At 44.9% G+C, this 26,301-nt stretch overlaps 2 protein-coding genes across 3 annotated transcripts in view; one reads left to right on the top strand and one right to left on the bottom strand.

Moving 5' to 3' along the window:
* Positions 1-231: 231 nt before the first annotated feature.
* Positions 232-20,786, bottom strand: WDR13 (WD repeat domain 13). 2 transcript variants are annotated; one of them, XM_040324530.1, is made up of 10 exons: positions 20,683-20,786; positions 18,180-18,266; positions 14,926-15,163; positions 12,935-13,044; positions 12,495-12,625; positions 9,188-9,495; positions 6,725-6,905; positions 3,121-3,262; positions 1,182-1,300; positions 232-496 (listed from the first exon to the last, which is right to left on the bottom strand). In XM_040324530.1, exons 1-10 carry the CDS (start codon positions 20,766-20,768, stop codon positions 312-314), a joined length of 1,587 nt encoding a protein of 528 aa, XP_040180464.1. In that variant the 5' UTR covers positions 20,769-20,786; the 3' UTR covers positions 232-311. The 2 variants fall into 2 exon arrangements, with proteins under 2 accessions (XP_040180464.1, XP_040180465.1); XM_040324531.1 differs by having other exon boundaries at positions 20,699-20,774.
* A 446-nt stretch (positions 20,787-21,232) lies between these two features.
* The window catches only part of LOC120914076, a 36,870-nt gene continuing 31,801 nt past the window's right edge, over positions 21,233-26,301 (top strand). The window contains exon 1 of the mRNA XM_040324533.1: positions 21,233-21,383. Within this exon, the coding sequence (XP_040180467.1) occupies positions 21,364-21,383 (20 nt within the window). The 5' untranslated portion in view covers positions 21,233-21,363. The remainder of the gene's footprint in view (positions 21,384-26,301) is intronic.

Genomic DNA, 26,301 nt, shown 5'->3' on the forward strand with positions numbered 1-26,301 from the left:
AAATACCACATATGAGCTATTGTGAATCTATAATAGTGACATTTTCAATATTGCATGTGCTAAGTGGTCACGTGACAGTCTTAATGCATGCGATAACCTTTAGTGAATTGTGCCCAATGAGTAAATCGAACCTGTTTTTCTTCCATCTACATGCAGGCAATCTCAAAATGGAAGAGAGCTGAGTAAACAGCATATTGTGGAATATTTGTGTAATGACCTTCCTTACAGAGGTTAGCAGGGATTAGAGTTTATTCATAAGACATACAGGAAATATAAATAGGAGAGAGAGAGACCATAAACTAAAAGACTGGTTACTTCTGTTCCCGTCTCCAGATAATAACCATCCCCTTTGCATCACTAGAGGCCAGCAGACTCTCATCACAGTTGAAACTGATCCCCAGGACGGCTGCACTGTGTCCTTGTAGTTTATTTACAATGGCCTTTGTGGCCCGTTCCACATCAAAGAAATAAACGCACATATCTTCACTGCCAGTCACTGTAGAAGAAAACAGAAAAAGGCTTAGTAGGTTATTAGCCCTGACACCAGAGTGAGCAGATTAGGTAAAAAGGAGGAAGGCTCCATTAAGAAACAGGTGTAGAAAATACTGCTCCTCATTTTCTAGAAGTGTTATTATACTTCCTAGTCCTACATCAACCTCTCTTCATATCCTCTACCACAGTCAGCCCCCTCTTACAAACAGAAATTTTGGTTTATGCATAAGCAAGTTATTGCAGTCCCCATGCTAGGCCAACAGTTGGTGTAGGTATAACAAGCTCACATAGAACTGGTTGTATCTGCAGCGTGTACTTATCAAAGTAGGCACCCCTACAAACTCGGGAGAGAGAGTGCTGTAATGCATCAAACAATTGAAGTCTTTTATCTGCACCTGCCATGTAAGTTTCTTATAAAATGTCAGCCGCACAGATCCATGCCAGAATGTTGAAACACTAACTATGCCAGCATGGTGACTGAGATGCTTTGACTAATGTATCGGCTACGCACTCTTATAAGAACACCTTTGTCTGGGGCACTCTGTTCTGCACAAATGTACAATCTGAAGTTTTTTTTTTCTTCTGTTTGGCAAGAGGTGACATAATACAACTAGAAGCAATGAAAGACTGATGTAGAGCAGTTGTATGTAAGAGGGACATCCTAGAGATTTGTTACATATTATACATACCAACACAGGCTCCCTGCCTGAATGACATGAGGGGACAGAAAATACTCCGGATGGCATTGTTGGTTTGTTGTATCTGGAAAGTACGTTTTAACTGTAGTGTTCCCTCATTATCCACAACCCTGAAGAAAAAAAAAAAATTAGAACTATATACCATTTAAAAAAAAAATGCATTAACATTTTGCTATGTTTATTGACAGATTAAGTTTTAAGAATATGAAAAGATTGCGCACAGGGTGTAGTATTTTTTATTTATTTTTTTGCTGCAGTTTTGCCCAGCTTAGGTCGAGTGTATAAGCTCTTCTGTAACAGCTGCTAGAATAATGGGCAGGCATATCATAACTATTGTAAGATTTTGTATTGATGAGCCCTCATACTCGGAAGGAAAAAAAAAAACTGGCCTACCCAGAATCCTGTTTTAGAAATGGACAAGTAAAAGGTGCAATGCACTAGTACCTCCTGAAATACCCTATAAAGTCGAAAATATGGAGTGAGTAGTTGATCCAAATACTCAGGGCTGCCACGGAAGGAGACCAGAAGCCAAAATTCCAGCAAGCTGAGAGTACAAGGAGTGGGGCACCTCAGTTGTTGAAATTAAAACACTAATAGTACAATACCAACTCGCGTGGGAGAAGGTAAAGAAGAGCACAGCTGTAGGCTAAAAAGTCCTGGGGCAAGATGGATGATCATATCAAGTCATGGTTGTTCCACTTATCACTGGTGAAGTGGGAGATATGGAAGGCACATCTGATATATTTTGACAGCTCACCGCCCACACCTTCCTGGCATATCTATGATGTGCCTGCCATATCTCCCACTTCACCAGTTGATAAGTGGAACAACCGTGACTTGATCGTCCATCTTGCTCCTGGACTTCTCAGCCTACAAATGTGTTCTTTATCTTCTCCCATGTGAGTTACTATTGTTTTACTATTAAAGTGTTTTAATTTCTACACCCAGAGGCTCCCCTCTCCTTGTTTCTAGAAATAGACATTACTACGGTTTTAAAGTGGATGTAACCCCCATTCATGAAATCTGACCTGGGCACATAGTGTTTATTTCTCTCTCTCCAACACCCCAAGTCCTGTGTCTTTCTGCTGCTCCATTCCTCTGTTATCAGCATAACTTCTGACAAGCTCTCCAACAAAGGAGATTAAAGCAGCTGTAAATTTGAGTTGGTGGGTGCATGGAAGATAGATTAGCAGAGAGCTTGTCTAGTCACACTGCAGCTCTGCATTTTTCTTCGCTCCCCTGCCTATGTGGGGGGGGGGGGTTCCTTTCCTCCAATCAGTTGTCACACAGTGTATGCCCGGACTCCACACCCACTGGTGGAACAGGGAGAAAATGTTCCAAGGGGATGTTCCCTTTCTAAACAGTGTAGAAAGCTGAAGACAGCAGATATAGAAATAAAATGTATGTAGGGAGATTTGTTTCATCTCTGTGTATCATCTGAGGCTGTTCATGTCACTGGGTTTACATCCACTTTAAAGTGTAAGCTTTGGCATTGTCATTATACATATGTTCAGTGCTTCAAGGTCTGTCGGGTCTTGTATTTTTACAGGAATAATGATCCTTTTAAGAGGTCACCTGAGCCCTGCCCATGTGCAGTAAAAAATGATCTACAATGGACATATTCCTATTTGCTGCTCCTTGGCAGAACAGCCAGCCAAGTGCAGAGGTCTAAAGACCACTACCACTTAGGTTCATGAACTTTTAGTAGTGATTGGAGATATGTTCTGGCTGCACTGAGATACTCTATGCAGGGTGTGCTCAGATGGCCTCTTGCAAAGAATTTAAAGTAAAGCTGTATGGGTTTTATAAATGCATGTAGGAGGTGACTGCACATTGTATATTGTGTAAAACATCTGAATGTCCTTTTTAAGATTCATGGCAAGTTTACCGTGTCCCATATAAAGCGATGGAAACTTTTTAGGAGACTCACCTGTACAGCAGCAGTTTGTTGATGCAAGCATTTACTAATAAAGAAGGATCCCGGGCCTCACGGCTAATCCATGAACGAGCAGATATGCTGGATATGGCACTGCCTTCCGAAACCACCAGACGTTTGGCCTTAGTCAGTTTGCCTGCAAGGAATAATTACTATGTGAAGTTTAAACAGGCTTTTTTTTTTTTTTTTAAAGCCCAACTCCAGAGACATTCTTCCTAGTTGGGATCTGCCACTTGTGACTTCCTGAAAATGCTGTGTTCCTGACTGTCATACTAATACCGATCTGCAGGCTTTAACCTCAGTACTTTGAGCCAGAGTCGCAGAAGGTGACTTACCATGGTTTTCCTCCTTCCTGGAAAACCGATCACAAACAGTTAAACTGGGATCTTTCATGTCTGAACGGCGCACAGTGTCATGCGGAGTCCCCCAAGGATCCCCCCCGTCACCGGTGCTTTTCAACATCTATCTTCGCCCTCTTTTTGATATTATCAGTAGCCAAAAACTACTCTATCACTCATATGCAGACAACACGCAACTGTATTTTCGCATCTGCAATAAAAAGGATCATCATCCCAGTTTAGAGAAATGTCTCTCTTTGATAGAAAACTGGATGACTAAGAGTTATCTTAAACTCAACAGCTCTAAAACAGAACTTCTTCTGTTTCGTGCTGGTCGCAAGAGTCAACTGGCTACAACCTGGACACTTCCGCCCATTCTGGGCCAAACCATCACCCCTAGCTCCAAAGTCAAAAGTCTCTGGGTCATTTTCGACACCTACATGACAATGGATGCACAAATAGGGTCAGTAGTCAGCAGTTCTCTCCATCTGCTGCGCCTACTACGCATACTTATTCTATTTATCCCTAAGGAAGACATTGCAGTCGTGGTGGGGACAATTGTGAACTCCAGACTGGATTATGCTAATGCCCTCTACCTCGGACTGCCAAAATACCAAATCACTCACCTGCAAGTCGTGCAGAATACGGCCGCCAGACTTGTGACTGGGAAAAAAACATGGGAATCAATCTCACCTTCGTTGAGAACCCTTCACTGGTTGCCAGTAAAGGACAGAATTGCTTTTAAAGCACTCTGCCTGACACATAAAAGTGCATCCAAGGGAAGGCTCTGCAATATCTCTGCGACAAGATAGAACCCCACAATTCCAATCGCCTTTTGCGATCCACTGGCCAAAACCTGGTCATGGTACCCAAAGCAAGATACAAGTCCAAAGGAGGTTTGCATTCCAAGACTATGCAACGCTTTACCAGCCAGCATTCGGTTGGAGGAAAACCACCTGGCCTTCAGAAGACAGATCAAAACTCTGCTCTTTTGATGTCAACATTCAAGCGCCCAGAAGCGATTCAGTTCGCATTTGCCGCGCTATATACGTTTTTCATTCATTCATTCAATGACTAATTATTAGGAAACATTTTCAGAAGAAGTCAGCAATGGCAGCCTATTTCTCTTAGTACCAGTTTCCTATGATAAGCACATTCTGGAAGTATGAAGTATTTATGGCCTTCTGAACTGTGGTTCAGCTCATTTGGACTAGCACCCCAACAGACAAATATATACATGTGGTGCACTGCATGAAAAAAAAAAAAAGGTTTATTTTTGTCCATTACCAAGTACAGTATATATATATATATTTTTTTTACCATGGCTTGGGAATAAGCGTACAGTGCCACATCCCATGTGTTTGTCCACTACCATGAATGGGCTGCCTTTATAACGTAGGTGCGACAACCAATCACAAAGGTCTAAATGGGCCTATCTCTGGGAAGTGATGGACACTCTATAGTTTTTCAGTTGACTAACACATTTTTGCTCTTTAACACCCCAAAATTTTGGTCGACACATTTTTTGCAGAGTATTGCAATTCACCCTGAAAAGTTTGAAATTCAATTACCCTCCACATTGGTGTCATTGGCCATAAAAATAACTCCCAGCATTGGTACCATTACTATTAACATACATTGGTGATCAGAGGCAGTGAAAGTTAACCGTCATCCCTCCCCTGCATTGGTAGTCAATGGCAGCAAAATTTACTCCACCCACCCTGCATTGATGGTCAGTGACAGTGAAAGTTAACCCACCATTCTCTCCCCAAATCTATAGTCATGGCAGTGAAAGTCTGCTCAGATGCCCAACACACCCCCCATATTGTGGTTCATGGCAAGTTAACCCCCACCCCCTCTGTATTGGTGGTCTTGAAAGTAATAGTTAACCCCCCTCCACACTAGTGAACATGGCAGTGGAAGTTAATCCCTATATTGGTATGAATGAATGAAAAACTTATATAGCGCGGCACATGCGAACCAAATTGCCTCTGGGCGCTTGTTGTTCCTGTCTCCTTTGATATCAAAAGAGATGAGTTTTGATCTTTCTCCTGAAGGCTGAGTGGTTTTCCTCCAACCGAATGCTGGTGGTCATAGTAGTGAAAGTATTAGCACCCTCATGCATTGGTGGTCATGGCAGTAAAAGTGTTAACTGCCGTCCCATTGTTAATCACCCATCATGCGCTCCAATGCTGCTCTTTTGCGATAACTGCGCATACTACAGTCTCTGTAGGGTGACCAGAAGTCCCTGATTTCTGGGAACAGTCGCTGGGTAAAAAGAGGTATTACTGACTAGGAGGAGGTGGGGTTGGGGTGTGTCTGCTGTTCTTATTAAATGCTGATATCACTCGATCTCTCCCTTCATGACTTCTGTAGACTTTTGAGAGGTAAGGATATAGCTTACTTACTACCTTGTTCTTGCTAGTGATGGTGATCTGCAATGCACACCTGGGCCTGAAGCCGGTAAATCAACACTACACTAGGGTACATGACAAGGGAGTGGGAAGGCAACCAGGAGAAGAAGCAGATGCCCCTTGTAGTGGTTAGTTGGGGGGGGGGGGCGGCTAAGTAAATTAGTAGCAGTGCAACTTTCTACCATTGCTATACTGAACTGGATTGTGATTGGAGAATCCTCTGTGGGCAGCCACCTCTAAATGCAGCCTGGCACTGGGATGTCACATGAGCATGTTGGTGATTGCCTGTGCAGAGAAAGGCATGAGAGTGCTGCCACAGACACCATAGTAGCCTACAAGTAAATGGTGCCTTCTGCACCTGTACAGGCACTACCACTGGAGATGAGGGAACTCGCCAGCAGTGGGTAAACTATGGGGACCCGCCAATAACGCTGTGTCAAGGTCCGGCAAGTATAATTCAGGGAAGGAGGAATATTGGGGGAGTGGCAGATTAGGAAGACTGCCTAGCAACAGGCGTTTCTGGTAAGTAACATTTTTTTTTATATATATTTTATGGAGAATGTTAATGTATTTTTTTATTTTAGGGTGGACCTCCGTTTTAAGGAGGCACTCTGCTTTACTTCTGGTCTCTATACGTTATGCACACTTGACCCAGAGCAAAGTAGGCTCAGGTGTTATTATACCATACCCCTGTAAACCCCTCACAACATTTGGTGTTACATGCTTTGCTTGATTGTAGGGTGTTCCTAGTTTTCATTAAGAAAATCTGGTTACCTTACTCTTTACTGTTCTTTTATTTTACAGCCACTTGTCTATGGATGTTACATGTTGTAGCACTTTGCTCACCTGTAGCCATGTCAAAAAGGAATGAGTATATACTCCCACGATCATCACCAGTCCATAGAATACGGCCTGCAGAATCAAAGGAGAGGGACAGTACTCGGCCCGTCAGCTTACTGCTGCCCCCTTTCACTTTTTTACCTGTGGATATGTTCATAACATGGACGTTATGTTTCCCATTGCCTACCTGAAAGAGAAGAGAGCAATGAGGGAATACCATAAGGGTTACATTTTCATAGTGTATGAAGATATTGCCTTCTCAATCCATGTTTTTTTTCACAATTGATGAAAAAAAATAAAAAGCACGATACAGGTAATCTCTCCTGATCTAGTGTGAACAATACAAGAACAACAGCTGGCCAGAAATGGACTAGTCTGCTCATGTCATCATCCCCAACATGGCCATTAGGTCTATTAAATGTATTTTAAAGTGATTGATTTTTTATTTTTTTTGTATCTTCAAGATAATTAGTATCATAAAAAAATTGTTCCAGAATATTTGCTTTCTGAAAAAAAGCATACCGAAGTCCCTTAAAGGCTTCTAGAAACCGAATTGAATATGCCTCCTTTTGAGTTTGGTAAGTATTTTATTTAGAGAATTGTGAGGGTGAGTTATTAAGGCTGGGTTCACGCTGGTACAACAAACGCTCCGACATTGTGAGCACATTTTGCATGACGTGTTTCCCTAGGTCTTAACAGGTCTGACTTTGAGAATGCTCCCTGCACTACTTTGGTTTGATCCTACTTCAGCACATTGAATATCATTAAAGTCGGATGGCCGTCTTAACTGATCCAACTTGTGCCCTGATGATCTTGAAGGAGAACTCTACGCTAAATAAATAAAAAAAACAAAAACGGAATGGGTTTGCCCTCCAAAAGCATACCAGGACCTTCAGTCTGGCACGGATTTTAAGGGGAACCCCACACCATTTTTTTCACACCAGACCCACATCCAAGCACATAGCCTGGCAGGTCAGGAAAGGGGGTGGGGAGGAGCAAGTACCCCCCACAAGCCGTACCAGGCCACATGCCCTCAACATGGGGGGGTGCTTTGGAGCAGGGGGGGGCTGCACCCCAAAGCACCTTGTCCATGTTGATGAGGACAAAGGCCTCTTCCCGACAACCCTGGTCGATGGCTGTCGGGGTCTGTGGGCAGGGGGCTTATCGGAATCTGGAAGCCCCCCCTTTAACAAACTCCTACCCATTCACCTAAAAAAATAAAAATGTAAAAAATAAAACTCAGTACACAGATTTTTAAAGTAGTTTATTATGCCAGCTTTGGCGTCTCTTCCGATTTCGTCTCCCCCTCTCTGGCTCTTCTGCTTCCTCTGCTGATGTCTTCTGCCTCTGCTGGTTATTCTCCATTCTACCCTTCTTCTCCTTCTGTCTGCTGTCTTCTGTCTCTGCTGGGTCTTGTCCACTGTCTTCTCCCTCTGTTCTTCTGATGTTGACTCGAGTGTCTCTCTCCCGCTCAAATACTGAGTACGCGGTGTGCCAATACTTTTATTGGCATGGGGCGGGGATCACCTGAGGCCCGCCCCTTATGATGTCCCTGCTCATCAAGCCCAGGGCGGTGACGTCATGTGGGGGTGGGGCCTCCAGATGATATCACATGGTGGCCCCATGCCAATATAAGTAGTGGCACACCTGGCATTAGAGCGGGAGACAGCGTTGAGTCAACATCGGAAGAAGACCCGGCAGAGGCACAAGTCAGAGGGAGAGGGGGAGAAGAACTGGAGAGAGAGCAGAGAGGGGAGAAGAGCCAGAGAGGGGGGAGAACCGGAGAGAGATCAGAGAGGGGAGAAGAGCCAGAGAGGGGGGAGAAGAACCAGAGAGGGAGAGAGAGCAGAGAGGGAGAGAGAGCAGAGAGGGGGAGAAGAACCAGAGAGGGGGAGAACCGGAGAGAGAGCAGAGAGGGAGAGAACCGGAGAGAGAGCAGAGAGGGAGAGAACCGGACAGAGCAGAGAGGGGGAAAACCGGACAGAGAGGGGGAGAACCAGACAGAGAGCAGAGAGGGGGAGAACCGGAGAGAGAGCAGAGAGGGGGAGAAGAACCGGCAGAAGACCTCAGCATAAGAGACGCCAGAGCTGCCTTAATAAATTACTTTAAACACCGGTGTACTGTGTTTTATTTTTGACAAGAAATAAAATGGGAATTTTGAACTGTAAAATGCTTTTTTTTTTTTTTTTGCAGCACGTTGAACAGAGAGACGGGTTTCATCCCTCTGTTTACAGTCATGCTCCAATTACTGCTTTGTTACCAAAAATGTACGCATGCTGGTAGTAAGAGGGGTTATCCTAGACTGCCCTACAGTTTTTTGCTAGTGTCCAATCCTCTTGTAGGTGGCAGTATAACCTAACTGTTTGATGCCCAAAAAATTATTTGACCAAAAAAAAAAAAAAGACACGTATCTGAGAGCATGGAAAGTCTACACATACAATGGCAGGGCGATGACTATGTTGTACTCACCACAGTGAGATTATTGTTGATTGGCTGGAAAATGCAACACAGCATCTGTGCAGAGTCGGGGTCAGGGATCTGTCGTATGCAGCGGCCATCATGGGTGTTCCATATGCACATACTGGCATCCAAGGAGGTGGACACAATAATATCATTGGATAAGGACCAGGCAAAGTCACTGACGGCACCTGTGTGTCCTCGCAGAGTCTGCAGTACTGTTGGGGGTGTTGGCACCAGCTGGCACACAGATATCGTACCATCCAGAGAACAGCAGGCAAGGAGGTGCTTGTCATCATTTGCAAACTGCACCTTAGGGACTAGAAAGGCACGTGGAAGTAATTAGAGAAGCTGAACGCCATCTAAATTCACACATGAAAAACATACTGAGCCAGAATCTGGAGCAACCAACCAGCTTCTATTTTTCATATTCAATGCTTAACTGATCAGGCTGAAGATAGAAGCTGTTCTGTTGCCATGCACAACTGGTCCAGTTTTGATCAATTCCCCCCCCCCACTGTGTATGTAAATTATTTTACTTGACAAAATATTTATCCTGTGCCCATATTCCTTGAGATCCTGGAACCCCTGCCAGACAGCTCAACCAGGAGGGTGACGGCACACTTTTACAGCTAACAAATAGTGGTCTCACCTCCTTCTCACAACCTGCTGTGTAAACACTGAAGGAAAAGCAGCATCCTGGCAAATTAATAACTGTCCTCTCCACTCCAGTAAGTAGGGATGGACATAGCTGGCCTCCCCTTCCCCAGAGAAGCTGGCCTCATAATCATGTATCCTGGTTTTCTTCTTCTGGGTCCCAGAATGCTCTAAAAGGAGAATCAAAGTAATGGGCAGGAACATGGTTAATTGTGATTTCAAGGGATTTGGGTCCCATAAGTTTGTGAAGATAGTTGGTAAGGTTGAATAAAGACATGAGTCCATCCAGTTCAACCTGTGTGGGTGGTTGTATGTATTTCTCAACTAATTTCCCAAATCCCTGTATATTGTGTTAATTAAGATGGCCATCTAAAAAGGTTTTTGAAGTTATTGACACTGCTGACACCACTGATTGTGGAAGGGAGTACCACTCTAATTGTAAAGAACCCCTTATACAGTCTAAAGGTTAAACAACTTCATTAACTGCTTGCCTACTGGGCACTTTCACCTCCTTCCTAATTTTCAGTGACGTCATATTTTGAATGACAATTGCGCGGTCATGCAACACTGTACCTATATGACTTTTTTTTTCACACAAATGGAGCTTTCTTTTGGTGGTATTTAACTGCTTGCCGACCAGCCACCGTATAAGGTTATACGGTGGCAGGTTGGCTCTCCTTTGTGAATCGCCGTAGCTGTACATCGGCTCACGCAGGTGGGAGTGTGCCCGTGGGTCGATCAGACTCGATATCCGCCAGCGACCCACGATCGCCTAGTACAGAGGCAGAATGGGTATTCTGCCTTTGATTATATATATGCACGCACACAAAGTATATCTGATACATAAAGCTACAGTGCTTTGAAAAAGTATTCATACCCCTTTACATTTTCCACATTTTGTCATGTTAATTACAATTAAAAATGTAAATGTATTTTATGCGATAGTCCAACACAAAGTGACACATAATTGTGGAGTGGAAGGAAAATGATAAATGGTTTTCAACAGCTGTTACAAATAAATATCTGAAAAGTGTGGCGTGCATTTGTATTCAGCCCCCTTTACTCTGATACCCCTAACTAAAATCTAGTGGAAACAATTGCCTTCAGAAGTTACCGAATTAGTAAATAGAGTCCACCTGTGTGTAATTTAATCTCAGTATAAAATACAGCAGTTCTGTAAAGCCCTCAGAGGTTTGTTAGAGAACCTTAGTGAACAAACAACATCATGAAGGTCAAGGAACACACCAGACAGGTCAGGAATAAAGTTGTGGATAAGTTTAAAGTAGGGTTAGGTTATAAAAAAAATATCCTGAGCTTTGAACATCTCACGGAGCTCTGTTCAATCCATCATCAGAAAATGTAAAGAGTATGGTACAACTGCAAACCTTCCAAGACATGGCCGCCCGCCTAAACTGAGGCTAGAGGTGCCAATATTGCGGGATACCTGGACAAGTAAGTGTCCTTATATTAGAGAGACTTTTTTTTTTTTTTTTCAGGCTCGAACTCTGCTTTAATACTAATAAAAAAATAGATAAAATAAAGGGTGCTGCACCCTGGTGATCTTTGATCGCTTCCACGTTTTTCAGGTAGATCTCCAACTCTCAAAGGTTGCCTACCCCTGGTGTACAGAGACAGGCACTTTGCAAATCTATGAGTTGGAGGAAATTATTTTTAAATTTGGTGCAGTAATAGCACCACAAAAAATGGATTTAGAGGAGGCAAAGGGCAATAGAAGGTACTTTTTTTTAGTTAAGATAACATACTTGAATAGAATATCCTGAGCTTTGAACATCTCACGGAGCACTGTTCAATCCATCATCCGAAAATGAAAAGAGTATGGCACAACTGCAAACCTACCAAGACATGGCCGTCCACCTAAACCGACAGGCTGGGCAAGGAGAGCATTAATCAGAGAAGCAGCGGAGAGGCCCATGGTAACTCTGGAGGAGCTGCAGAGATCCACAGCTCAGGTGGGAGAATCTGTCCACAGGACAATTATTAGTCATTCACTCAACAAATCTGGCCTTTATGGAAGAGTGGCAAGAAGAAAGCCATTGTTGAAAGAAATCCATAAGAATTCGCTTTGCGAGAAGCCATGTGGGTGACACAGCAAATATCTGGAAGAAGGTGCTCTGGTCAGATGAGACCAAAATTAAACTTTTTGGCCTAAAAGCAAAACGCTATGTGTGGCCGAAAACTAACACTGCACATCACCCTGAACACACCATCCCCACCGTGAAACATGGTGGTGGCAGCATCATGTTGTGGGGATGCTTTTCTTCAGCAGGGACAGGGAAGCTGGTCAGAGTTGTTTGGAAGATGTATGGAGCCAAATAAAGGGCACTCTTAAAAGAAAATCTGTTAGAGTTTGCAAAAGACTTGAGACTGGGGTGAAGGTTCACCTACCAGCAGGACAATGACCCTAAACATACAGCCAGAGCTACAATGTAATGGTTTAGATACAAGCATATTCATGTGTTAGAATGGCCAGTCAAAGTCCAGACCTAAATCCAATTGTGAATCTGTGGCAAGACTTGAAAATTGCTGTTTACAGACGCTCTCCATCCAAGGGGTAGGAATACTTTTTCAAGGCACTATATACTGTTGATCAGCTGCAAATTAGAAATCCACACTATCCAGATACACCTTCCACGTTTCTTACCAGCTTGGTCCACGTGTTGGTCAAATATATGATACATGCCAGCAAAGGCATAATTCTCACTCAGGGTGGTGTCCCCCGCCATCGCCCTGCTTGCTTCAGCCAACGGTGTGGGCACCACACTGCCAGGAGCCCTGAGGGTGGAAGGAAATCGGGAACCTTGTGAAAGCGTCAATCACCAGTTAACTTACATAATATGCCAACTTACAAACTAACACAATATTACATTATGCTCATGTCAATTCTTTGTATTGCTTGTGAGATCTAGGAGTCTGTACTGAAGCAAACATCTGCACTAAAAATTTACAGAATTTGCCCAGCACTTAATCTGGCAAAGAAACTAACTTTAAATCTTTAGACTAAAAACAGGTTTTTGTTGCACACCGTTGCAGATATGTGAAACTACAGTGTCACAACCATCATCTTTTATGAGTTCCTCTTACCGCTCCTCTTGAGCCACACGGTTCATCTGTGCCTGCAGTTGGTAGGAGCCGCGACTGACAGAACGCCTGTGACCTCTTGCCCCCTGAGACCGTGGCTCTTCATCCAGATCCTTAAAAAAAAAAAAAATGAAACAATAATGAGTACTTCGTCCTTCCATTTGCTCTTTATTCGCTTAAAGGCTAAGTTCACCTTTGTTGTTCTAAATTCCAGCTCCCCTCTGTACCAACATACCATTATTGTACTTATTTTGCAAAAATAAAACAGATTTCTATTAATTCTACCCAGGCTTACCTAACTCTTCTCTCACTGCTCGATTACTTCTGCCTTACTTCCTGGTCAGACTTTAGGTCATGACACAGAAAGGAGTTGACCAGCTCATCTCATTAGCCCACTCCCTGCATCATCTACTCTCAGCTGATCAACTCCTTCCTGTGTCATGACCTAAAGTCTGACCAGGAAGTAAGGCAGAAATAATCAAGCTGTGTGTTTAAACAGCTATGAAGACAGTTAGGTAAGCCGGTGTAGAATTAATGGAAAGCCGTTTTATTTTTGCTAAATATGTACATTAATGATATATTGAGGAGCTGGAATAAATAAAAATAAAAAAGTGAACAAAGGTGAACTTGGCCTTAAAAGCCCAACTCCAGGAGAAGCAACAATGCCCCCTTGCAGTGGGGCTTCCCCCACACTACAACTGTTGAATCTTTATTTAGGTCTAGGGGGATGGGAAAAGCAGTTTTAAATGTACCTTATTCTCCACTCCCCTAGCAGAAGGTGCTCCCCCTATGCTCCTGCTGTGGACTGTTTCCCAGCCTCCCTACGCCCAATGTAGAGCTATGGACCCTTCACCCTTGCAGTACAGAAGCAGCCCTGGAGTTAAAGAGTACCTAAACCCAAAAATGTATTATATTGCAACCTACCAGTCTTAAGAGGAGGTGGCTGCTTTAGTATTCTCTTTTCAGGCTTTTATATATTTTTTTAATTAGTCACATTCTAATGTGCATTCATAGTGATGTAATGTTTGTCAGCTTATATGGTGAAATTCCTCAAGTTCCTTCCCCCCCAATTAATCAACTTCTGGTCGCGGCCGCCTAGGCGACCGCGTCATCAGCCTGGCCCGTTGACTCCTGGGATATCTGTCATTGATCCTAGAAGTCGTGGGATTTCCTGACCGTAACAAAGCGCGCCCGCAGTGTCATTACTGCGCAGGCACGAGGTGCATGCTGGGTAGACAGCTGCACCAAATCCAGAAAATTAAGCCAGGCCGGCTTCAGCTGCCCACATCCTCCATGGCTGCAAATATAAAATATATTGTAAAAATATAATAATAATAATACAAAAAAAAAATCAAATTACTGATGCCGTCCACTTTTAAGGTAGGCTAAATTTACATTTTTACAGCGACATTTGTTTTATTATATTTTTCTAAGTTTTGCTTATTGTTTAGTTAAGGCTTGCTGGTTAAAGCGGAGCCCCATCTAAAAGGGATACCTGGACAAGTGTCCTTATATTAGAGAGACTTTTTTTTTTTAAAGGCTGGAACTCCGCTTTAATAATAATAATAAAAAAATAAAAATAAAGGGTGCTGCACCCTGGCGATCTTTGAGCTCTTTCACGTTTTTCAGGTAGATCTCCAACTCTCAAAGGTTGCCTACCCCTGGTGTACAGAGACAGGCACTTTGCAAATCTATGACTTGAAGGAAATTATTTTTAAATTTGGTGCAGTAATAGCACCACAAAAATGGATTTAGAGGAGGCAAGGGGGAAAAGAAGGTACTTTTTTGAGTTAAGATAACATACTTGAATAGAATTTTTATTGTAACCAGACTTTGGTGCCACTTTAACTTCTGTCTTTGTAGGTACTCTTTAAAAGGTGTTTAAAAGCATGGATGTACATCAGAGGTACACTAGAAACTTCTGATGTCGTGTTTTGGGTTAGGAACAGTTTCTATACTGCTTAATTTAAAAAAGACCTCAGGGTCAGGCTCACCTCCATGCGATCCAGAGTAGTTCGAGAGCTACGGATGCTGTTACTGTGTGCCCGGAAGCTGCTCTGCTCAGACAGAGGTCCGTAGCGTTGTGCCAAGAGCTGGCTGCGCAATTTCAAGTACTGACGCCGCAAGAGCGGATCATACCCCGCCTTTGCATTTTCGCGGAGGAGCTGGCTGCGTCTTCGGATGTACTGTGTGCGAAACTGGGGATGGGCAGGCGTGCGGTATGCGTTGTACCTGGCAGAGGTAAAACATGGGTTAGTTACTGCAATAGAGCAAATTGAACTGTACACACTAGAGAACTAGTTACAGTATAGTTGTGCTTATAGCGGAATTTGAGTATTTATTATTAAATGATGCGATCTGAGCAGGCTTAATGGAATATGGAGCTTGGAGTCCCCTCATGTCTGAAAAGAAGTTTCTGGCCTCATTACATATCTCCCAGCTGCTGAGTACGCATAGCAGTATCAAATAATGGAGCAATGGGTTTGTTTACATTGGGCCAGATTCACAGAGGAAATACGCCGGAGTATCTACTGATACTCCGGCGTATTTTCAAATTTGCCGCGTCGTATCTTTATTTGTAATTCACAAAAAAGATACAACGGCTTTTGGCTAAGATCCGACAGGCTTACGGCTTCGTACGCCTTTCGGATCGTAGGATGCAAAACTTTGGCCGCCGCTGGGTGGAGTTTGCGTCGTTTTCTAGCGTCGGGTATGCAAATTAGCTTTTACGGCGATCCACGAAGGTACGCGCGTTCGTTACGTCGTCGCTAGTCGGTTTTTCCCGTCGCAAAGTTAGGCCTGCTTTTTCATGGCTTAACTTTAGACGAGCCATGTTAAAGTATGGCCGTCGTTCCTGCGTCGAATTTCAAATGTATTTATTTTTTGCGCAAGACGTCCGGGAATACGAAAGTACGTTACGCACGTCGCCATTCAAAAAATTACGTCGGGCGACGTCATTTTGCGCAATGCACATCGGGAAATTTTCACACGGAGTATGCGCAGAACGTTCGGCGCGGCAACGCGCCCAATTTAAATGGTACACGCCCCGTTTGAATTAGGCGGGCTTGCGCCGGACGGCTTTATGTTACACCGCCGTAAGTTTACACGCAAGTGCTTGGTGATTTAGGCACTTGCGCTGAAAACTTGCGGCGTTGTAACGTAAAGACGATACGTTACGCCGCCGCAGTTCTTTATGAATCTGGCCTATTGTTCTTAACCTTTTCGCTGCCAAAGCCATTTTTGCTTTTTTTATTTTTTTGTACACGTTTAACCACTTGCCCACTGGGCAATTAAACCCCCTTCCTAACAAAACCAATTTTCAGCTTTCAGTGAGCAACAATTTTGAATGACAAATTACTCTGCAACACTGTACCCATATGAAATTCTTGTCCTTTTTTTTCCCCCCACACAAAAAGAGCTTTCTTTTGTTGGTATTTAATCACCACTGGGTTTTTTATTTTTAATGCTAGAAAATGAAAACAGACCGAACATTTTGTAAAAAAAAAAAAAAATGCATTTTTCTTTGTTTCCGTTATAAAATGTAGCAAAATTAGTAATTTTTCAGATTTTTTTTGGCCAAAATGTATACTGCTACAGATCTTTGGTGAAAAAAAAACAAACCCCAAATAAGTGCATATTATTTGGTCTTTGTGAAAGTTATAGGCTACTTTCACACTGGGGCGGGGTGCATTTGCGGTAAAGCACCACTAGTTTTAGTGGCGCTTTGCCGTTGCTTGAGCCCCCTCTAGCGGCCGAAGAAAGACTTAAAAGCGCCCTAGCTGTCATGCTAATCCCTTGACTTCAATAAGCACTGAAAAAAAAAAAACAGCGCCAGAGCGTTCTGAAGACCAGCGTTACAGTTGTGAAAACGTTTGACGCTGCTTAACGCAGCTTAACGCTGAATATAGCATTAAAGCGGGGGTTCACCCTAAAAAAACTGTAGACTGTTATATTCAGCATACTGCTGACATCAACAGTATGCTGAATTTTTTTTTCGGTCTGTACTTACCTTTTTCCGTCATTTTCACCTGGCTTCTGGGTTCTCGCTCCCCCGGGGAATAGGCGTTCCTAAGCTCTGCATAGATGATTGACGTGCGCGTCATCGCCTTCCGAAAATATCCAAATGGGACTCTGCACTTTATGGCACCTGCGCAGTCAGCTCTACACGGCAGGCGCCGTATAGCGCCGTAAAGAGCCGAGTCCTCGTCGGATGTTTTCGGAAGGCGATGACGCGCACGTCAATCATCTATGCAGAGCTCCCCGTCGGGGAAAAGGAGCGACACGCCCACTCCCCGCAAGGAAGAAGACCTAGAAGTGCGGCTGAAGACAGGTAAGTGTACACATAAAAAAAAATGACAACGCTACAAGCCTTTATTAAGGCTACAGATAGGTTAGACAAAAAGGTTAGACAAAAAGTTAATTTTAGGGTGAACCCCCGCTTTAAGCAGTGTCACATGTTTTTTTTTTGACATGTCAAAAATCTATGGTTCTCAATGAGAGCTGACTTTCAGCCTATTGAACAGAATCCACATCCAAGTTGGATCATCATGATCCGACTTGTGACATGCTACTTGTGCTTAGAGAATCTTTAAGGGGAACCCTGCGTAAAAAAAAACAAAAACGCATGGGATCCCCCCCAGATCCATACCAGGCCCTTTAAATCTGGTATGGATCTTAAAAGGGAACCCCATGCCAAAATAAAAAAATAAAAATAAAACAGTAAAAACAGCATGGGGTCCCCCCCAAAATGCATACCAAACCCTTATCAGAGCATGCAGCCCAGCAGGTCAGGAAGGGAGGGTGAGAGCCCCTCCCTCTCCTGGACCATACCAGGCCACATGCCCTCAATAAATGGGGCATGTTCCCCCCAACCCCAAAGCACCTTGTCCCCATGTTGATTGGGACAAGAACCCCTTCCCGACAATTCTGGGCGGTGGTTGTGGGGTCTGTGGGCAGGGGGCTTATCAGAATTTGGAAGCCCCCTTTAACAAGGGGGTGGGCCCAGATCCCAGCCCCCCCCTTATGTAAATGATCATGGGCTAACTATTCACCCCCCCCCCCCAAAAAAAAGGCAGTGAAATGCAAATAAAAACAATTATTTTAGAAAATAAATTATTTCTTGAGTCTACTATAGCGCCCCCCACTGTACATTATAGAAACAAAAAGGTCATCATATAAAATGATGGAATACCCAGCAAACACATTACAAGTAGATTATTTTAGAAAAGGAATTCTTAAGTTTTAATACCTTGCATCAACTGCCAGGACCTGCTGCCAAACTGCAGCCATTCCACGAAAAATACAGGTTTCCTCAGCCCGACAGGACGGAGAGATCCTACAAAGAAAAGTAGGAGTGAAAATTAAATGATGGCCCTATTTTTATGGCATACAAACACTATCTTCACAAGTCAATTATAAACCTAATAAATAAGCCCTATAGAGATTTAGTAAAGTTTGATCTAGAAATGAGACCCCCCATAATAGTACAGCACCTGTTCTAGGTTTCAGAATGTTATAGCCTCAGCAGCCAATAGGGGGATACCTGCACCCAGGGCTTTTTTTCAGCGGCAACATGGGGGGGAATGCAGTTCCAGCACTGAAATTATGTAATGGCAATGGGTGCTGGGGTGGGCTGGAGGGATCTGTTATCTCTGAAGGGGATCTATTGTTGCAGTGGGACAATTGTTGCTGGTGTGGAATCTATTGTTGCTGGGAGAGATCTGCTATTGTAGGAGGAGTCTATTGATGCTGGCCGCTGAAAGATATATCGTTGCTGCGGTGTATCTAATTTGCTGGGCAGGGCTATTGTTTTTGGCAGAAGGTCTATCATTACTGGGGGGGGGGGGGTCTATTGCTACTGGCTGCAGGGAATTTATTTTACTGCTTTCCTTGTTATCATTAACACAGTTTATTCAAATTACATAGCACCACTAAATGATACTTGGTTCTGTTTTTTCCAAAAGGTGTGATACTGGGGAGGTGGGTAGGTTGTGGAACCAAGGGATGGTACTCAGGGGTGGGTAGGCGTTGGAGAAAAGAGGTGACTCAGAAGGGAGGAGTACCTGCACCTATTCTCTGAAAAGCCCTGCCTGCACCACAATGTACATAGTAGGGGGTGCCTAATTCAAAGCACAGCTCTACAGGTCAGGGGGCTCCCATTATGCAGATATACAAGTTCAAGTTTCATACAGGACATAGGGGAACATTATATGCTAATCTATGATAGGAACACAGAGCCTCATCCCATATTATAATATTGATAAATAACACTATGAGACCCCATCTAATTGTTTTGCGACCATTAAACACATATATGCGTGGCAAAAAGGGTGGGCTTTACACCCACGTCGTACATATGCGTCTGGTGATAATGGATACGTGTCCGCTCACATCCACCGCCCAATGGGTGGCCCGATTGGGTACACCTGTCCGTTTTTCAGGCGGACTCGATCGGACCACCTATTGTTCTCTATGGGGCAGGCGATGTCATCGAAAAAGGCATCCAATCCAATCTGGTCCACTAAACCCCTCCCCCCCCTAACCACTACCCTCTTGAGTAAGGATGAGCTCTGGCATGTTCGCATAGAACATGTGTAGAGCCCGCCAGGAAGTGTGCACGGCGCTGTGCTAATCACAGCCAGGGAGACATTGTCCCGATGCTCGGCTGCAGGGATCGTGAAATGTCTCCCTGGCTGTTATTAGCGCAGCGCCGTGCTCACTTCCTGGCGGGCTCTGCGCGTCTTCTATGCGAACACGCCAGAGCTCATCCTTACTCTTGAGCTACAGTCAGTGGTGTACACATGCAAAGCATCACAGCAGGAATTATACCCCATGTTGCTTTCAGCAGGTGTAGTGCTCGATAAACAGGACTAAGGATGGGCTCAGGTGTGTTCACAACTCCTTGTGCCCGTGCCCGCTAGGAAGCTCACACTGCACAGCGCCAATCACAGGCAGTGAGACATTTCCATATCTGCAGCTGCACAGAACAGAAAATGTCTCACTGCCTATGATTAGTACTGTGCACTGTCAGCTTCCTGGCGGGGGCGTGGAGTTGCGAACATGCTCAAGCTCATCCTTAAACATGACCTATTCAAGTCAATGGGGCTGCTCTGCATGTGCCCCCTAAAGGTGTCTGCTGTCACCCACTGGCATCCGATCTGGTCTGCTAAAAACAGACGGATGGGGATACGTTCTCCATTCATAGATGACAATCAGATGGAAACGGACATGCAGTCAGTTTCTATCCGGCCGCCCCATAGAGAGCAGCGGGCGGTCCGTGTCTGTCCTGTATAGCGCACACGGACCGCTCATCAGCCCGTTTAGTGGCGAGATCCCCCGCTGAGCAAACAGATCCGCTTGGACAGATTCCGCTCCGTGTGAAAGGCACCTTAGAGGAAGTAAAAAAAAATAACAGACTTACTGTCCGGATCAACCAAGTGAAGGTAATGTGCAATCATAGAGATTGTACAATCACATTGTAACATATATGACCAGCAATTGTCATTTTGTGGCCAGTCTAACAGATGGAAGGAAATGATAGTCTGGTGTGATGTATTTGGTATTATGATGACATATGACATTGTCCCTCCTTATATAGGAGCACAGTGATGTTCTATAACATAGTAGAGCCCCTATAGTAATAGATCTCCCAGAGGAAGGACATAGCTGGGAGACTGCAACCCCCATCACACCCCCTTCATCCTCACAGACCCCCCTCCCTGGTACACTAGAGACTGCAGGAAAACACACACAATATACACAGATAACCTGCTCCGCCGGAAGCTCCATCCGCCCAGACTTCTGCCACCGTGATGTCATTATTAGCTGTACCTCCCATTCTATTGGGCCCTTAGCTGTCAAAACCTCCGCCAATCACACAGCTTCCAGCTGGGTCCTTGACCAATAGCTCCCCTGTGTGGGCGGTGCTTCTTGCCATCCAGCCTGACTACCACACGAGGTCGCCTCCCTTTACCGTCATAACGCAGGGGAGCCATTTTACTGTAGTCTACTGAATCCGTTATGTATCCTTATAACAGAGAATAATAGTGAATAATCAATAAGGGTGTTTATCAACCATCCCGAAAGCAACGAGAACTTTATTTATTTTCAAACACAAGAAGGACGTTGTACGTGGATTTTAAGCCAGCGAGGGTGGCGACATTTTGTTGAAGACCACAAATGAAACCTTTCAGGTGTAAACCTTGAGAGGAGGAATTGTACTGAAAAAAACAAAACAATGTTTGCCTCTAGCAAGATGGCCACCGGGAGCTGACGAGTTTGCTTATTTCGACAGATCACCGTCTCCATAACAGCCAGCGCAAGGGCTCACGGGAAGAGGCGGGAATTAGAAATTTTGCGGCCAATAGAAACGTTAGACACGAGCGCTGGTAGCCAATTAAATTTGTAGCGCGGAAGCGTGAAGCTGTGACAGGATGGCAGAAGCGGCACAGCGGTAAGTAGCGAACCTGCAGGCGGGCTCCGGTATCTGTGTATGGAAGCAGGTTTCTGGCGCTAGGTGGCCACTGTCTCATTGCAGTCTGAGGCCATAACTGAGCACTGAGGTGTTCCCTGCTTTCCACAATTACTAGCCTGAGCCCATCTCTCCCCCCTGCCAAATGTGACACCAGAGGGGGAGGCCGGATGAGCCTGAGCCCATCTCTCCCCCCCTGCCAAATGTGACACCGGAGGGGGAGGCCGGATGAGCCTGAGCCCATCTCTTCCCACTGCCAAATGTGACACCGGAGGGGGAGGCCGGATGAGACTGAGCCCATCGCTCCCCCCTGAGCCCATCGCTCCCTTCGGCCTTCTATACTGCAAGTCACTTGTCCCTGCATAGAAGTTCTGTCCCCCTTCTCCTCCTCACACCCCTCCACAAGTGAAACCTTTAGGTGGATGTCATATGATGTCTCTTTCAAAAATGGAACTTCTGCCCCCCCCCCTGCTGTCTTCCGGGAGATACACACGTCCCAGAAGACAGCAGGGACCAGTGAGCGTGACTTGCACATGCTCAGTAGGGAACCAAGCTGTGTAGCTGCAAGGCTTCACTTCCTGATCCCCTTACTGAAGATGCCGGCGCCTCCACCTGGAGCCCGAGGGACAGATCGGCTTCAGGTGAGGACGTCGTGGGCGCCCTGGACGGGTAATGTTCTTATTTAAAAAAAACTCTGCTGTAAATCGAGAACCATTCAATGTTATAGACTGTCTCCCTGTTTATCATTTTTGGCTAGGAAATTCTTTAGCGCAAGGATATTGGAATATAGAAGAGAAGTCAAATGGGGACACTTGTGACAACTGTGCAAGATGGGCCTGTAACAGAACCCCAAATGGGACAGGGGTTAATGCCGTTTAAGATATTCCATTCCCGAACACAAGACGGCTACCGACACTCCACAGTCAGGCAAACAAACCCAATAACGAGACACACAGCTCTGTTTGAGGTTCCACACGAATAGACCCTTTAATGAGAAAATCAGGCTCTTATATACAGTTAGGATCCTGCTGTAACCAAAATGAACAATGACTCGACTCCACCCACATCACACAATGAGCTCCAATACGCATCTTTTTGGTAGACATCATGACTCCAACTCTGACCTAATTTACATGAGCTAATTAACTACAGTTGATGTCTCAGACACATGACCTTTAGACTAGAGGTCGACCGATATGGGTTTTTCTCTGGCCGATATTTAGAAATTGGGGCGGCCGATATATGATGCCGATTTTTGCGGCCAATATTTTAGGCCAAATTTTTTTTTTTTGATGGCACTAATTAGCACTGGAAGATGGCACTGATTGGCAGGTGGCACTTATTGGCACTGGCAGGTTGCACTGGATGGTACTAGCAGGTGGCACTGACTGGCAGGTGGCACTAATTGGCACTGGATGGCAATAGTTGGCATTGGCAGATGGCATTGGCAGGTGGCACTGATGGCTTTAGTTGTCACTGGTAGGTGGCACTGGATGGAAGGTGACACTAATTGGCACTGGCAGATGGCAATGGCAGATGGCACTGGATGGCAAGTGGCACCAATTGGCACTGGCAGGTGGCACTGGTGCAAAAAAAAAATGGTGTCACCCCCCCCCCCCCCCCCCCCTCAGTACAGATCCCCTCTCCCTCCAGTATAGACGCCTCCCGTAGTACAGACACCAGAGAGCAGTGTGTGTCCCACGTGGAGTGCCAGTCACCTGTGTGAACAAAAAAAAAAGTCTGCAGCTACAATAAAAACTGTAGCTACTGACTTTTAAACAGCCATTCATTGGTCCCACAATCCAGCGGGGTGCTCACCCCAGTCGGTCTCACCTGCTGTTTTTGGTCAATGGCACCTTCACTATGGGCCCCCGGCTGTTACAGCTTGCGGCTTCCCAGGTGGATGCCCACTGTGCATTGTGATTGGTGGATGCAGTCTTCTGGGACCTGTCTGTGTCCCAGAAGACTGCAAGAGGGAGGAAGGAAAACTTCTTTTGTTTCTAAACGCCACAGCGGTCAGAACGGAAGTGGGAAGCGGGTACCTGCATCCCAAAGCTCAGTCCCCCCCACCAATCCTCAAAAGTGCCAATTGTTCAAAAAGATAGGGAAATGAGTCCTTATAATGGAACTTCCCCCTTTTGGGTGGAGCCCCGCTTTAATGGGGGGGGGGGGGACACTTAGGGGTTTCAATTCCATTCAAAGTGTGTTTGTGCTTATTTGTGTTATGCGATAGATTGGGGAAACGTTGGGAATCCTTGTCAGCGTTGTCTGTCGTTGTGGAGATATGTCTTTGTTTTTCTGTCTCAGGAACCATTTTCAAAGGGTAAATCTTCCAGACGGGAACAGCAAAAAACCTGACAAAGGTTCTTATCTCACCCTACACAATTAGGAATGAAAGCAGGATGTCAGCCAAAACTTTTAAGAGGAACTTTGTCCCCCCGGTGGTGAGTTCTGGTAACTTTGGATAGCTGTCCAGCTGAGAGCTTCTTTTCTGGCAGTGGTCCGTTCTGCGCCTCCTGATGACATGCCGACAGGCCCGTTTCCTCCTTTACCCAATAAAAAGCTATGCCTCCTGGGATATGTGACTTGTATATCCTGGGAGGCACAGTGCAGGCGAGTGATGTGTATGGGGTGGACCTTCTATAAAAATGCAGAGGAGAGCTGGAGAGGCGGAATCGTGGGAGGTTGAGCCCCTGTTTAAATCTGCGTGATCTGACAGGTCAAATCGGAACCCATTTCCGGCAATGCGAGCATCCCAATCTGTGCATTGCCAACTTTGTGGCGCCTCACCATTTTCCAAAAGTAGTTTGCACTAACTTTTGGGGGACCTGCACAGATGTCTTTCAAGTCGCCCCTGAAGTCGGACTGAAATGCTTTCAGATGAACTCGCCCGATTTCAAAGTGTAAACAAGGGCTCAAGGTCCACTTTAATGGATGTCTAACACAGACTGGTAAGTCACATTGTCCATTTAGGTTTCAGCCTGAAATCGTAAGATCAGCAATTTCAACCTGATTTCTGCATGTCCTCTCTAAGACCCCTTTCACACTGAAGAGTTTTTACAGCGTTTTAGCATTAAAAATAGCGCTATTAAAACGCTCTCCATGCTTCTCAATGGACCCTTTCACACTGAGTCCTGCAAGCAGCATCTTTGGAGCAGCTTTTGGGCGCTGAAAAAAACACTCCAAAAACGCCCCTCTATATTGAAATGAATTGAAAGCGCTGTAAAAACGCCTTGCCCTTTCACTGAGGCACTGCAAAAACGCCCTAAAACGCTAGAGTCTTAGCGGTGCTTTACCACAGTTTTTCGGGCGCTGGCAGTGCGAAAGGGCTCTGAAAGCACTCAGTCTTTCACATTGGGATTGCAGATGAGGCTTCTTTCAGGCGCTTTACAGGCTTTTTTTAACGCCAAAGCGCCTGAAAAACGACCCAGTGTGAAAGGGTCCTGAAGCTGGCTACTCACAGCTCCAAATTACAGTCGAATTTTGTAGCAGTCAGCCAAAATTCGAGCCGTGGGCTGACACCAGAAATTGCAGGAGCCTTGCAAAAAAAAAAAACTGCAGCTAATCGGATGTTCAAATATTCTGACAGCTGTGGGAGCTGGCTGTCAGAATGCAATAACCTGCAGCAGAACATTAGTCCATCTGTTTTCAGCATGCATGGGGGGGAATATATGGATGTCTCTTGGTTAAGGGTCCTCTCACATGGGCTGTCCAATCGGGTCCATCTGCTCAGTCTTTCAGGCAGACCTGATCGGACCCCCGCCACCATCCAATTTGGTCTGCAAAAAACGGATTGATGGTGGTCCTATTCTCCTTTGATCAGATGGAAACACAGGCGGTCTGTTTCCATCTGATTTCCCCATAGAGGAGAGCGGGACTGTCTGCTCTGTGGACACGGACCTGTCCTCCGCTGGATCAGTGGATAGATCCCCCGCTGAACAAACATCCGCTGCACGAAGGCGTCCATGTGAAAGGGGTCGAAGTCACCTGAGCTTGTGTATGGACAGCTTAATTCTACTTGTACTTCATATAGTCGGTTTGTACAGGGTTCGACAAAACCCGGGCGCCAGGTCGCAATTGCGACTAAAATTGGCGACCTGGGGCGGCACAGCTGGGGGTATCCTGTGTCTCTGTGCCATCACGCCGGCCAGTAATTGAGGCCGTGGCTTTGCGGCCTGCTGCAAGCCTATGGTTCCTTCTGTGATCTGGCGCTATTTTATTTATATATATATATATATATATAAAAAATAGCGCCATCCATGCGAAAGTATTCGGCCCCCTTGAACTTTGCGACCTTTTGCCACATTTCAGGCTTCAAACATAAAGATATAAAACTGTAATTTTTTTTGAAGAATCAACAAGTGGGACACAATCATGAAGTGGAACAAAATTTATTGGATATTTCAAACTTTTTTTAACAAATAAAAAACTGAAAAATTGGGCGTGCAAAATTATTCAGCCCCCTTAAGTTAATACTTTGTAGCGCCACCTTTTGCTGCGATTACAGCTGTAAGTCGCTTGGGGTATGTCTCTATCAGTTTTGCACATCGAGAGACTGAAATTTTTGCCCATTCCTCCTTGCAAAACAGCTCGAGCTCAGTGAGGTTGGATGGAGAGCGTTTGTGAACAGCAGTTTTCAGTTCTTTCCACAGATTCTCGATTGGATTCAGGTCTGGACTTTGACTTGGCCATTCTAACACCTGGATATGTTTATTTGTGAACCATTCCATTGTAGATTCTATTTATCATGTAGGTCAACATTGGATCATTCAGAGATCCTCACTGAACTTCTGGAGAGAGTTTGCTGCACTGAAAGTAAAGGGGCTGAATAATTTTGCACGCCCAATTTTTCAGTTTTTTTATTTGTTAAAAAAGTTTGAAATATCCAATAAATTTTGTT

This window comes from Rana temporaria, chromosome 9, assembly GCF_905171775.1.
Source record: "Rana temporaria chromosome 9, aRanTem1.1, whole genome shotgun sequence".
NCBI classification, from domain to species: domain Eukaryota; kingdom Metazoa; phylum Chordata; class Amphibia; order Anura; family Ranidae; genus Rana; species Rana temporaria.

What these genes read in the sequence shown, in the direction of transcription:
- WDR13 (XM_040324530.1), bottom strand. Translation starts at nt 20,768, where the DNA reads ATGGGAGGTACAGCTAATAATGACATCACGGTGGCAGAAGTCTGGGCG. An exon ending in GCAGGTTATCTGTGTATATT is followed by an intron (nt 18,267 to 20,682) that starts GTGTGTGTTTTC and finishes TTTTCTTTGTAG; the next exon opens with GATCTCTCCGTCCTGTCGGG. An exon ending in CTACTCTGGATCGCATGGAG is followed by an intron (nt 13,045 to 14,925) that starts GTGAGCCTGACC and finishes TTTTTTTTTAAG; the next exon opens with GATCTGGATGAAGAGCCACG.